Source organism: Myxocyprinus asiaticus, chromosome 48, assembly GCF_019703515.2.
Source record: "Myxocyprinus asiaticus isolate MX2 ecotype Aquarium Trade chromosome 48, UBuf_Myxa_2, whole genome shotgun sequence".
Lineage (NCBI taxonomy): Eukaryota > Metazoa > Chordata > Actinopteri > Cypriniformes > Catostomidae > Myxocyprinus > Myxocyprinus asiaticus.
This window is the reverse complement of record NC_059391.1, coordinates 17,368,134-17,381,362: the sequence shown is the minus strand read 5'-3', so window position 1 is coordinate 17,381,362 and position 13,229 is coordinate 17,368,134. Positions and strand designations below refer to the sequence as shown.

The window sequence follows — 13,229 nt, the reverse complement described above, 5'->3', positions numbered from 1 at the left end:
TTTTAACACATTTGCAAAGATTTCAAACAAACTTCTTTCAAGTTGTCATTATGGGGTATTGTTTGTAGAATTTTGAGGAAAATAATGAATTTAATCCATTTTGGAATAAGGCTGTAACATAACAAAATGTGGAAAAAGTGAAGCGCTGTGAATACTTTCCAGATGCACTGTATATAGTATCACTTTAATTTACAGTAAGAGCCTGACCTTGAACCTTTGAAACACTGAGATAGATTTACATTGATACAGAAGAGCTTTATCGCTTACAGTCTTGAACATCATGTTCTAACCAACCATTTCATTCTGAACTCTAAAAATTAATTCCCTTATGCTCAATGTATGCATGTTTGTGTGGATGTTTGTGTGTGCAGGACTCTGGGATCGATATCGGCGATATCACAGAGAGAAAAGCGCTCAGACAGAAGCTCCAGTGTAAGCCCTTTAGCTGGTTCCTGAAGAATATTTATTCTGAGATGAGAACCTACACAGACACAATCGCCTATGGTGTAGTGAGTACACACTTTTTTATGTCTAATTACAAATGGACTGGCATTTGGACACTGAAGCCACACTTAAAAATATATAAATGTGTTTACAATAAATGCCACTTGGTTGGATATTTTGTGCAAGGAAAGATGGCACAAGCACACTTTTCAAGCACAATATTTAGGTTTCAAATTATAAAACAGTAGATACAGTATACTGTTCAAAATCAAGACAAAAAGTATTTGGACACTTTTTGATTTCAAACTTAGTGGAACATGTCCATAGTTAATGTGATGAACTACACCTGTGATTACTCTGCTAAGACACGTTTTTGAACTGTAGGGGAACTGTCTTCATACATCCACTAAAATCACCTTGGGACCAGTTAGTTAAAAGTAATCACAAAAACTTGGTTTGATAATTTGTACAGTATGAATGGATATCTGAATATCATATTTTCATTGTTGAGTGCAACATTTATATTTAGGCAGCATGGGAGCTCTTTTGCAGCGCAAGATAAAATTGTTTTTGATAACATTGAGCATTAAAAATTATTTATAATAAATTATATTTTTCTTATTCTGAGCCTGATGTATTAAAACCAGCCATTCCTTAATTAATCACAATTTAAGGCCAATAGAGCAGTTTTGCTAATTGCCATTCTTTTGTGGAATAATGTAATTAACCGCTCCATTGTGAAGACAAAGTAAAGCTGAGCTCCAGGGTATTTTCCAACATATTGGCCATTATCAGACAGAGAGAAAAAGATGGTTTATGCATTCTTAATCCATTTCCTCCTCTACGGTTTTTGCAGTGTGGAATAGGCCTTCTTATATTGTGTCTTTGTGCTGTATAGCTGAGAAACAGCCTGAGGCCAGATCTGTGTGTGGATCAAGGACCCGAGTCCGACAACATTCCCATCCTATACATCTGCCATGGGTTGACGCCTCAGGTTTGTGCCCAGTCTGCTACACCTTCCGGCTTTCAGCCTTTATCAGACATCAGAGGTTGTGTAACTGGTTTATAACTTATAAGTGCTCGCATCTGGCTTCATCATGTCTCCTACTCTCTCTTTCAGTGTTTCTGTGCACTGTTGAAATGTGATATGGCCTCACGCCACTTTTATTTATAGTTACAGTAGAGTGGACAAAAAATAATGAGTAGAAGGACAGGGAACAGAATCGGGAAATGTTGCTAGCCAGGTTCGAACTTGCGTCACCCTAATAAGCAATACAGCTGCCTGTTTAAACCATGTATTGACATCCATCTCGGTGTCAAAACTATGTGTAAAAATGACTTTTATTAAATCAACCTTTATCAAATGAAGTACGGTTGTGCAGGTTACGCATTATCTGTTGCTGCATTGATGTCAGACATACTGAAGATATTCTGTGAAGCAGTGGCTTCACTTGGATCTTAAGGGCCCCAGTGCAAGCCTTTTCAAATTGTACCCTTTTGGGCCCCCTTCTCTCCCCAGTGCGGCTGTACACCCTGCACTGCCACAGTGTTTTCTTTGAAAGCCATGCATATCTGGCAACATTTTTTTATTTTTATTTTATTTTGTTTATTTTTTTAATGAATTTAGTGTAGACAAATAATATGCTATTACATCAGAAAAATGGATGTGTCTACATTATAATATTAAAAGTTCCCCCCTCCCTGCAAAGTTTAAAACCCTTGTTTTTGCCAGACTGATCACACTGTTAATGTTTCAACAGTAAGTCGAAAGTTCTGCTTGTAAGAATTGTATAATAGAATGCTAAATGTAATGGACAGATTTAAATATACCCGCATTTATCCACCATTAATATGTAAGGGAATTTTAGTAGTATAAATGTACACGGTATGGATTAAAGTGCCCACGTACCTTCACCAATAATACGTAGGAAATTATATAATGGAATTAGCCGCGTTCGACCACCATTATAAGAAGGATAAATGTCAAATGATCAGACTGTAAATCTGAATAAATTCTCCACCATTAATATGTAATACAACGGCTTGTTGTATCCGATCACAATTTAGATGTAAGGAATTCGCCTAATAAGGGAATCATGATTAATTCATTTATTGAAAGAATTAAAAGTGTACGTCTGATCACTTGGCCACACTGAGTGGATATGATGCATCTGTTAACTCTTTAGAGTAATACTATTCTCATGGCTTATTGAAAATAATATCACAAATATATTTAGATATGGTTCGAGCTTTGGAGTGCAGATCTTTTTAAAAAAATCAAGTGATGAGATTACTTATCAAAATATACCACAGTCAAATTATCTTTGAATACAAAAATACTTTATTGCTAATCTAAACACATAGACAACATGAAAAACAGGTTGGTGAGATAATTGTAACAGAAGGTGAATGAAATGATCTGTGCAGAGAAATTGAACTTTATGGAGTCAATAGACAATGCTTTGAGAACCAGCGATACTTCATTTAGAATAAATACCTCGATTTGCAATCTGGTTGCTCAAATGATAGTAAAGAGACACCAGCACTTTCAGCAAAAGTTGTAGATGTACTTGCGTTTCCTTGTATTGCTTTGGTTCTTTGGCTCTTTGTAGAAAGTTCTGGTTGCACCGTCGATGTCTTGGATCTCTGTTAAGATCGTGGATTGGAATAATGAGGTGGGGCCAGCCATGGAGACTCACGACTCCCCGTCATGTGTGTGAGTCGTGGCGCAGAGAAGAGCTTCCTCTGAGCTTTACATTCCGAACTTTCCTGGACTACATTGTGCGGATCCTGGGCGTAGAAGAACTAAGAGCCCAGAGGGAAGAGGGCAAGAGCGCAGAAGAGAGCCGAAGAAGAAGAGGGCATTCGTCCTAGGCAGGGAGGCTTTGTACTGTTGAGGTTGGCCACACCCCAAAGGTGTCTTGAGCCAATCAGAAGTGTCTTTTCAGATACCATGTGATCATCTCCCTGTCCCTCCATCTGAAGGTGATTAATGAGTCTTTGTCTGTGAAGATTCCTGTTTCCTGCTCAAAATAGGGCAATGTTTAATTATGACCTTTTATATCTCGGATGCAGCTGAATATATCAAAAATTAATTAACATAAACATTCCTGAAATGCAGAAAGGATCTGAACAATAGTAAACATGATGTGCTTTATCATGAATGGTTACCATTCTAGTAATATGACATGAATATGACAAGATTAAAGATTATAATCATCAATTTGTCAGTTATCACTACACATATTTTAAAGGTTACATCAGGCTACAATCATTTGTGTAAGATAAAAGTTTACTATCAAAAATAGACTGTGCGCTGTGCAGTGTAGAACAATTACAATGAAGTCTTTTGATAGTCTTATAGCTCATAATACATGTATATGCATTGTTAAAAGTTAGTTTTGTGATTGTGTCAAAGTTCCTGAATTAAGATGAGATGTCCTGCTAACAAGCAGTCAAAGGGATTCTTCCAAAGTCAGTAAGACCGTTTTCAAGCTCTCACTTGTCTTGAGTTTTAGCATGTGACACAGGAAATGTCTCATGCTCCCTTATTAGCCTAATTTAAGTGTAGCAAATTGTTTATATTGAAGGACAAAAGGAGAGTGTCTTAGATTTCATGGCATGGGGGGTTTCTTCAGAGGAGTAGTCTTCAAGTCTAATTATTAACATGAGTGTTTTCTGGTATGTGCTGTCTGGACAAGTCTCCTTTGTTCATTTTATTGGCCAGATGTGGGTCATCTTAGACTCCTTGGCACCAGCGAAGGAGAGTCTTTAAATTATGACATTGAGGAATTTTTGGTGTGGATTGCAGGGTCTCTGTATTAGTTTCTTAATCACTTTTCTGCCTTCACTCACTGCTTGCTGCTAAAATAGGTCTTAGCTTACCGAAATTCAAATCACTGCCCCCATGGCAGAAGCTGTAATAGTGTGCAGAGTGGTGCCAAAAGCTAATTGTATTTTAGTTGTAAATGATGTAATACAGTTAACAAGAATGCATATTATATTAACTCAATAACATTTATTAACCCAAAACCCAACCCTAAACCTAACCATCAGTGGAATCAAAATGTCATTTTTAGAGAATTATTCATTACATACGCAATGTGGTCACATATATTTCTGACTTCCTCCGAATATGGTTTGAGTTATCGGATCAGAAAACATTTTGGACCTGATTCCCATTTTGGACCAGTTGTAAATGAGGCCAATGTGTCAGAGCATGTTTGCTAATCGCAAGACCACAGCTCTAACGTCAACATTAATCTTTACCCCAAATGTAAAAATACAGTATATTCCTCTCATCTAGAGTACAAAGATCAGCACACTTCAGTTGTTTATTTTATGCTGAAAATAGAACATGAAAAAACAAGTTGAAAGTCGTCTCTTACTCTTTTACGAAGATTTAGCTATAGCATCTCCCTGTATATGCTTGGCTTGCGTTTCTTCCATTTTCCTGTCACATTTGATCTCAGTCTTTCACAATGGTATACTGTACAATTTTGCAACCCATAAAACTGTCATTGCATTGCATAAAACCTCTTCATTATTTTCTGCTGAGGCCTGAAATTTAAATTTTGACTTTCTTAAGCTGAATCAGTTAACACCACTGCGTTCCATAACAAATGATACACTGCAAAAATGCTGCAAAAATAGGGAGTTTTTTTTTTCATATAGCTTCATTCTCTTCAGGGGATTTATGAGTTAGACTGATTCCAGGGCTACAGTCTCTGTAATGAATCTTAATAAAGTGCAATGACTTCGAACACAGACTGGGAGGGTTGTTTTGCCACCATAGGGGCATCATTTAGATGAGGAAGTATTGTAGAATGTGAATATATGTCAATGATATATAAATGAGAAAGAGAGAGAGAGAACAGCCATGTCAGCATGATTTTAACTACTTAGTTGGGTCTCTCACACTTGCTGAATTCATATCCGTGTGTGCCTCCACCCAGGGTTGGGGAGTAACGGAATACATGTAACGGGATTACGTATTTAAAATACAAGATATTAGTAACTGTATTCCACTACAGTTACAATTGAAATCATTGGTATTTAGAATACAGTTACATTCCAAATGTATTTTGATTACTGAAGAGATTACTTTGCATTTTATTGTCATTTGTTTAATTTAATATTTTGTCCTTTCAGATGGAAAAATGTATACATATAAATGATGCGATCCAAAGTGCATTTGAACAGCAGTGAAACACTTTCTTATGATGTGTTACATTCATACGAGTAGACAGAGAAGTAAGTTTGAAGTAAGTTTGGAGCAGAAGAAATAGAAATAAACCTTGTGTAAATTGTCAGCTTTATGCTAAGGTAAAATGCTGTTTCTAGCCATTTTACATGCACGTTACCGGGCACGGTCATACTTTTTTATCAAGAAAATTCACGTTGGATCATAATTTCTTTTTTTCTAGTAAGACCTTTGATAATAGGGCAAAAATCATATAATCATCATGATAATAATTTTTGTATTGTTTTCCTGTAAAAATATCAAAAAATCCTTAAAACAAGATCAGTTAGATTTATCTTGTTTTAGAAACAACACAGCATAAGATATTTAGGTTTTTCAGAGAATGTATTTTTAACATGTGTATTTTGTCTTACTGTACTGGCAGAGTTTTTATAGTCAAAACAAGTGAAAAAATCTACAAGTGCTGAAGAAGTAATCCAAAGTATTTAGAATACGTTACTACCTTGAGTAATCTAACGGAATACGTTACAAATTACATTTTACAGCATGTATTCTGCAATCTGTAGTGGAATACATTTCAAAAGTAACCCTCCCAACCCTGCCTCCACCTGTCTTTTTGAAAGGACACAGTGGTGCCAAGCAACGCAGTGTGATGTTTCCAGTTAACTCTGTTCTTGCTAATTCCAAACTTTCCAGAATCTGTTGAGGAAATCAGAATTTCATCATCTGTAGCTAATTATAGGACATTTTAGATGCAGTTCTTTCTTATACAAAAATGTGATATATGGCAATGCAGTATATGAACATACATATAAATAAGTTCATATTTTTGGGCATATATGTACATATTCAAATTCCTCTATGATTTGGAAAAATATTTTATTTACTGTATATAAAAATGGCCATTTTTGTAGATTATGTATGTATGTACACTGGCAGCCAAAAGTTTGGAATAATGTATAGATTATGCTCTTATGGAAAGAAATTGGTACTTTTATTCACCAAAGTGGCATTCAACTGATCACAATGTATAGTCAGGACATTAATAATGTGAAAAATTACAATTTGAAAAAAATTTCAGAACTTAAACTACTTCAAATAGTTCTCATCAAAAAATCCTTCAAGTGCAGCAATGACAACTTTGCAGATCCTTGGCATTCTTGCTGTCAGTTTGTCCAGATACTCAGGTGACATTTCACCCCACACTTCCTGTAGCACTTGCCATAGATGTGGCCGTCTTGTTGGCACTTCTCACACACCTTGCAGTCTAGCTGATCCCACAAAAGCTCAATGGGGTTAAGATCCATAACACTCTTTTCCAATTATCTGTTGTCCAATGTCTGTGTTTCTTCCCATAAGGCCTGCACCCCTGAGCCTTCTCTTTATTTTTGTACATGAAACTGGTGTTGAGCAGGTAGAATTCAATGAAGCTGTCAGCTGAGGACATTTGAGGCATCTATGTCTCAAACTAGAGACTCTGATGTACTTATCCTCTTGTTTAGTTGTACATTCGGGCCTTCCACATCTCTTTCTGTCCTTGTTAGAGACAGTTGTCCTTTGTCTTTGAAGACTGTAGTGTATACCTTTGCATGAAATCTTCAGTTTTTGGCAATTTCAAGCATTGTACGGCCTTCATTCCTCAAAACAATGATTGACTGTTTAGTTTTTAGATTAAGCAGTTTCTTTTTTGCCATTTTTGACCTAATATTGACCTTAAGACATGACAGTCTGTTGCATACTGTGACAACTCAAAAACAAACACAAAGACAATGCTAAGCTTCATTTAACGAACCAAATAGCTTTCAGCTGTGTTTGATATACTGTCAAGTGACTTTCTAGTACCAAATTAGCAATTTAGCATGATGTTGGAGTGATGGCTGCTGGAAATGGAGCCTGTCTAGATTTGATAAAAATAACTTTTTTCAAATAGTGATGGTGCTGTTTTTTACATCAGCAAAATCTGTACATTATTCCAAACTTTTGGCTGCCAGTGTATGTATGTGTGTGTGTGTGTGTGTGTGTGTATGTATGTATGTATGTGTGTGTATATATATATATATATATATATATATATATATATATATATATATCCAGTTGAAGTCAGAAGTTTACATACACTTAGGTTGAAGTCATTAAAACTCATTTTTTAACCACTCCACAGATTTAATATTAGCAAACTATAGTTTTGGCAAGTCGTTTAGGACATCTAATTTGTGCATGACACAAGTAATTGTTCCAACAATTGTTTACAGACAGATTGTTTTACTTTAATTGACTATATCACAGTTCCAGTGGGTCAGAAGTTTACATTCACTAAGTTAACTGTGCCTTTAAGCAGCTTGGAAAATTCCAGAAAATGATGTCAAGATTTAGACAGTTAGCCAATTAGCTTCTGATAGGAGGTGTACTGAATTGGAGGTGTATCTGTGGATGTATTTTAAGGCCTACCTTCAAACTCAGTGCCTCTTTGCTTGACATCATGGGAAAATAAAAGAAAATCACCCAAGACCATGTGGACCACCACAAGTCTGGTTCATCCTTGGGAGCAATTTCCAAACACCTGAAGGTACCACGTTCATCTGTACAAACAATAGTATGCAAGTATAAACACCATAGGACCACGCAGCCCTCATACCGCTCAGGAAGGAAACGCATTCTGTCTCCTAGAGATGAACATAGTTTGGTGCGAAAAGTGCATATCAATCCCAGAACAACAGCAAACGACCTTGTGAAGATGCTGGAGGAAACAGGTAGACAAGTATCTATATCCACAGTAAAATGAGTCCTATATTGACATAATCTGAAAGGCTGCTCAGCAAGGAAGAAGCCACTGCTCCAAAACCGCCATAAAAAAGCCAGACTGCAGTTTGCAAGTGCACATGGGGACAAAGATCTTACTTTTTGTAGAAATGTCCTCTGGTCTGATGAAACAAAAATTTAACTTTTTGGCCATAATGGCCATCGTTATGTTTGCAGGAAAAAAGGTGAGGCTTGTAAGCTGAAGAACACCATCCCAACCGTGAAGCATGGGGGTGGCAGCATCATGTTGTGGGGGTGCATTGCTGCAGGAGGGACTGGTGCTCTTCACAAAATAGATGGCATCATGAGGAAGGAAAATTATGTGGATATATTGAAGCAACATATCAAGACATCAGCCAGGAAGTTAAAGCTCAGTCACAAATGGGTCTTCCAAATGGACAATGACTCCAAATTTGTGGCAAAATGGCTTAAGGACAACAAAGTCAAGGTATTGGAGTGGCCATCACAAAGCCCCGACTTCAGTCTGATAGAAAATTTGTGGGCAGAACTGAAAAGGCGTGTGCGAGCAAGGGGGCCTACAAACCTGACTCAGTTACACCAGTTCTGTCTGGAGGAATGGGCCAAAATACCAGCAACTTATTGTGAGAATCTTGTGGAAGGCTACCCAAAATTTTTGACCAAACTTAAACAATTTAAAGGCAATGCTTCCAAATACAAACAAAGTGTATGTAAACTTCTTACCCACTGGGAATGAGATGATAGAAATAAAAGCTGAAATAAATAATTCTCTCTACTATTATTCTGACATTTCACATCCTTTTTATTTTTTAATTTTTTTTGTGATTACATTTTTTTATTCATTCATCTATTAAACAATGAAAAACAAAACATATACAAACAGAATCAATATTTCACCCTCACTATTGACCTCCCCCTCAACCCCAGCCCGACCCCCAACAACACCCCAGTGGTCACATAATTATAGACACACAAACAAACAAAAAACAAAAACAAAACAACAACAACAAAAAAATATAATAATCACACACATCCACTACTCCACATTCCACTCTCCCTCCCTGAGAGCCCTCCATAAAAGTCAATTTCTCCACAAAAAAGTCTAAATTCCCCAGTTTTCTGGATGCCCCCTCTTCAAAAGCTGCCACCCTGCCCATCTCCGAACACCACTGCTGAAGTGGGGGCGCTCCAGCCAACTTCCAACCACTTAAAATTATCTGTCTGGCATCATAATGCTAGTTAGGACCCAATTTTTTATGTGCTTATTCTCCATATTAATGACCGCCCAATCACCTAAAATACAGAGTCTGGAGCAAAATAAAATTTGAGAGCCCAATACCTCAAACATAAAACTCTGAATCTTCAACCAAAATTTGTGGATCTTAACACTTCCCCAAAAGATATGGGTTGTGTCTCCATCTTCTGATTGACATTGCCAGCAGGTGGGTGTGTCTTTAAGACCAAGCCTATACAATATAGAGGGGGTTCAAAAGACTCTATGTAAAATCTTGAATTGCATAAGGCGAACCCTTGCATCTCTAGATGCAGACTTGATGTTATTTAGAATCCTAGCCTACATTCGCTGCTCCAGTACCAAGATTAGATCTTTCTCCCATAATCTCTTAAGAGAAGTTGAAGTTCCATCCCCCAGACTCTGAATTAGCAGGGAGTAATACACTGATGCCTCATGACCTTTTCCAAAAGCAGTAATCACCACTCCCAGAGTATCTGCCGCTTCAGGGGGGTGTAAACTACTCCCAAAAACAGTACAGAGCAGGTGACGCAGCTGTAAATACTTATAGAACTGAGATCTGGGAATCCCAAAATGTTGAACCAAATTTTGAAAGGATCTCAACACTCCACTCTCATAAGTCACCGAGTGTAGTAACCCCCCCTCACAATCCACTCTGACCAGCAGAAAAGGGACTTGTTAATACATAATTTGGTGTTTAGCCATATGCTCGAGGCAACATTTAAATAAATGTCAGAATTAAACACACTTTTGTCCACACCGAGTGCAAATGCCAGATAACGGGGTGTAACTTCTCCGGTTAGTTTGATAGAAAGGATTTGCAATGGCAAAATAGGGGCCAGAACTTCCTGTTCAATACAAAACCAGGGAGGGGCTCTCTCAGGTGGAAGAGACCAATGAGCCAAATGTCTGAGACCGAATGCATAATAATAAAACAAAATCTTGGGTAGGCCTAGCCCACCTTTTTCAATCAACCTGTAAGGCTGGCACCAGAATGTCTATCGGCCTATGCAACTTATTGAAATGTAATCTGGGATGCTTACTATTCCAAATGAAGGACTTCGCTATGCTATCAAATTGCTTGAAATAAGAGAGGGGGACATCTACAGGGATTGATTGTAGCAGGTAGTTACATTTTTTGAATACAATTCATTTTAATCGAAAACCTTTTTAATAGGGGTCAAAATTAACTAACTAAATCAAACACATTTGTTGGGAATAAAATGCCCAAATACATAATGCCCTGTTTGGGCCACTGAAAGGCACCCGGCTGAAAAGCCGTTACTGGGCAGTACGCTGTCAGAGCCAAAGCTTCGGATTTACACCAATTGACTCCTAAGAATTTAGAAAAGGAATGAATAATTCTTTGGAGGCAAGTCATAGATCTAGTGAGGTCGGAGATGAATAATAAAATATCATCAGCGTAAAGCAAAAGCTTATGCGCCACACCTCCCGCCACCACCCCTGGAAAATCATCTTCCCTTCTTATCGCGGCTGCTAATGGTTCCAGGGCAAGACAGAACAATAATGGGGAATGAAGGCAACCCTGCCAGGTGCTCCTATCCAGATTAAAATAATCTGAAATTAATCCATTTGTTTGTACCGCTGCTACCGGGTGTCTTTAAAGTAACTTAATCCATCCAATAAAAGTATTTCCGAACCCGCATATTTCCAAAATTTTAAAAAGATAATCCATTCTACCATATCAAACGCCCTTTGGGCGTCATGTGCCTCGCAAAAGTGCCATTTTGCATTTGTGCAGTTCCAAAGTCAAACAATTTGAGTAGTTCCTTTTATAGTGGACCTGGTGTAGGCCGTTTTTAAAGAAAAAGGCATGAGTTTTGTGAACATTTCACATTTGGGTAATTTAGTGGGGAAAATACTGCTTAAACCAGCCTAAGTTGTCTTGTTAGTCTTTGCTGATCTCCCAGCTGGTCTCATGTGGTGATTTTAAGAAAGGTTTTTGTCACTTTTCAGCTGGTCAGGCTTGAGACCAGTTGGCCGACCAGCCTAACACCTACCTAGCCAGGTTGGGAGACCATCTTAAACCATCAAAGACAGCAGTTTAGGCTGGTTTTGAAATATTTTTTTTTCAACAGGGTGGTAAAGAGCATAGTACCCTCCAGAGACACTAAGAGATCAGAATTTATTTGGATCGGAGCAGAAAAAGAGAGGAAAGCTCTGCCAAACTGTTTTTTCCCCAGAACAATTTGTACTTAAACTTTTGATTGCCAAAGTTGCACTATATGGTATACAGAAAATATAATCTATGTATATGAGAGAAGTATCAAATTGTGCAATGTGCTTAGAGATGAGTGAAGAGCCATCACTCAGTTAGTGGGAAAAACAGCCATATTTAATATAATCAATATTATTTCGAGAGCTTCTCCAAGCACAAGCTTTAAAAGTAAAATATCAGCCAGTCCAGGTCCTGAGAAAAAAAATGGGCATAATGCATTGAACAAATTCTCTCAAAATGCTTGTTTTTTAGTAAGCAGAGGGATTTACTGTAAGTAAAACCAACAAAATGTACATTAATGATTCAAAGAACATGTTGAATATCAGGAAATTTGTCTGAAATTATTCCATTTGCCACACGCTATCAAATAGTGTTTGTCTGATGTGTTCTTCAGAGTAAATTAATGTTAAATCACACAATTCAAACCCAAATTAACTTGCTTCTATGATGAGAACTTTTCATTTAACAATACATCAGAATTCCAATAAATGAAACAACATGATCACATGGGAAATTGACATGTTTCAAAAGTTTATGAATACTGAAATCAACCCCATTCAGCCGAATTACTGACGAGCGGCAAGTTAAATTGTTTCATCAGTTTAGGCGTGAACATATTTCCCTCTAGCGTTAGTGCTTGAAGACTTACAAGTTGGTTGTTGGACGACTAGTGGAATATCATGCCCAATGTGTAGGATGTGTAACTTAAGGCTATTTATGACTACTGTCTGCATGTTTTTTTTTTTTATACGTCGTCTTCAGTCAGTCATTCAAATGCTCCCACACAGACGATTTTAGTTGCTTTTTCAGTGGATATTAGTCTGGTAGGTTGAATTCCTCTGTTATATTTTGGAGTTTGTTTGTAGTAGCACCAGTGTCACGTGAATTGAAACTTGCGTTCAGTCTGCGACACCTGGCCAAGCACCACATGAACACCGTCTGTAACCTGGCCGTCAGTAACAGCCAGTAACCAGCCAGACACAAGCAAAAGAGAGAGGCTTACACCGAAAAACTCTTTTATAGTATACTGTATATTTACTGTATATATTAAATATATTATATTTTTGCCACGTGTAAATAAAACATTTCACAGTTTTTAACCGTAGATTCTAAAATCTTGCAGTTAAATTAACCGTGATATTTTTATTCACGGTTAATAGTGAAACCATATAATCAGGGCATCTCTAGTGATCAGTCTGAATGAAAACCAGGACTGCATCCCAATTAGAATCCTGTCTGTACTTCATAATACTTCAATGTCTTAAAAACATGGGCTTTTCTCAGCATGTGTGATTATTATTTGATTAATCTTC

General features: G+C 37.3%; 1 protein-coding gene across 4 annotated transcripts in view; it reads left to right on the top strand.

The window, feature by feature from the left end:
* LOC127437501 (polypeptide N-acetylgalactosaminyltransferase 18-like) overlaps nt 1–13,229 on the top strand; it is a 97,763-nt gene that overhangs the window by 73,060 nt on the left and 11,474 nt on the right. The window contains exons 8-10 of one of the 4 annotated variants that reach the window (XR_007896573.1): nt 372–509; nt 1,343–1,438; nt 3,057–3,429. The exons of 1 other annotated variant lie outside the window; for it this stretch is intronic. Coding sequence is in view for 2 of the 3 variants with exons in the window: in XM_051692470.1 (XP_051548430.1) it covers nt 372–509; nt 1,343–1,438; nt 8,624–8,635 (246 nt within the window). In the remaining variant the exon portion in view is untranslated. Of the gene's footprint in view, nt 1–371; nt 510–1,342; nt 1,439–3,056; nt 3,430–8,623; nt 9,133–13,229 lie in introns of those variants that run through there. 2 more of the 4 variants (XM_051692470.1, XM_051692468.1) reach the window with 2 other exon arrangements.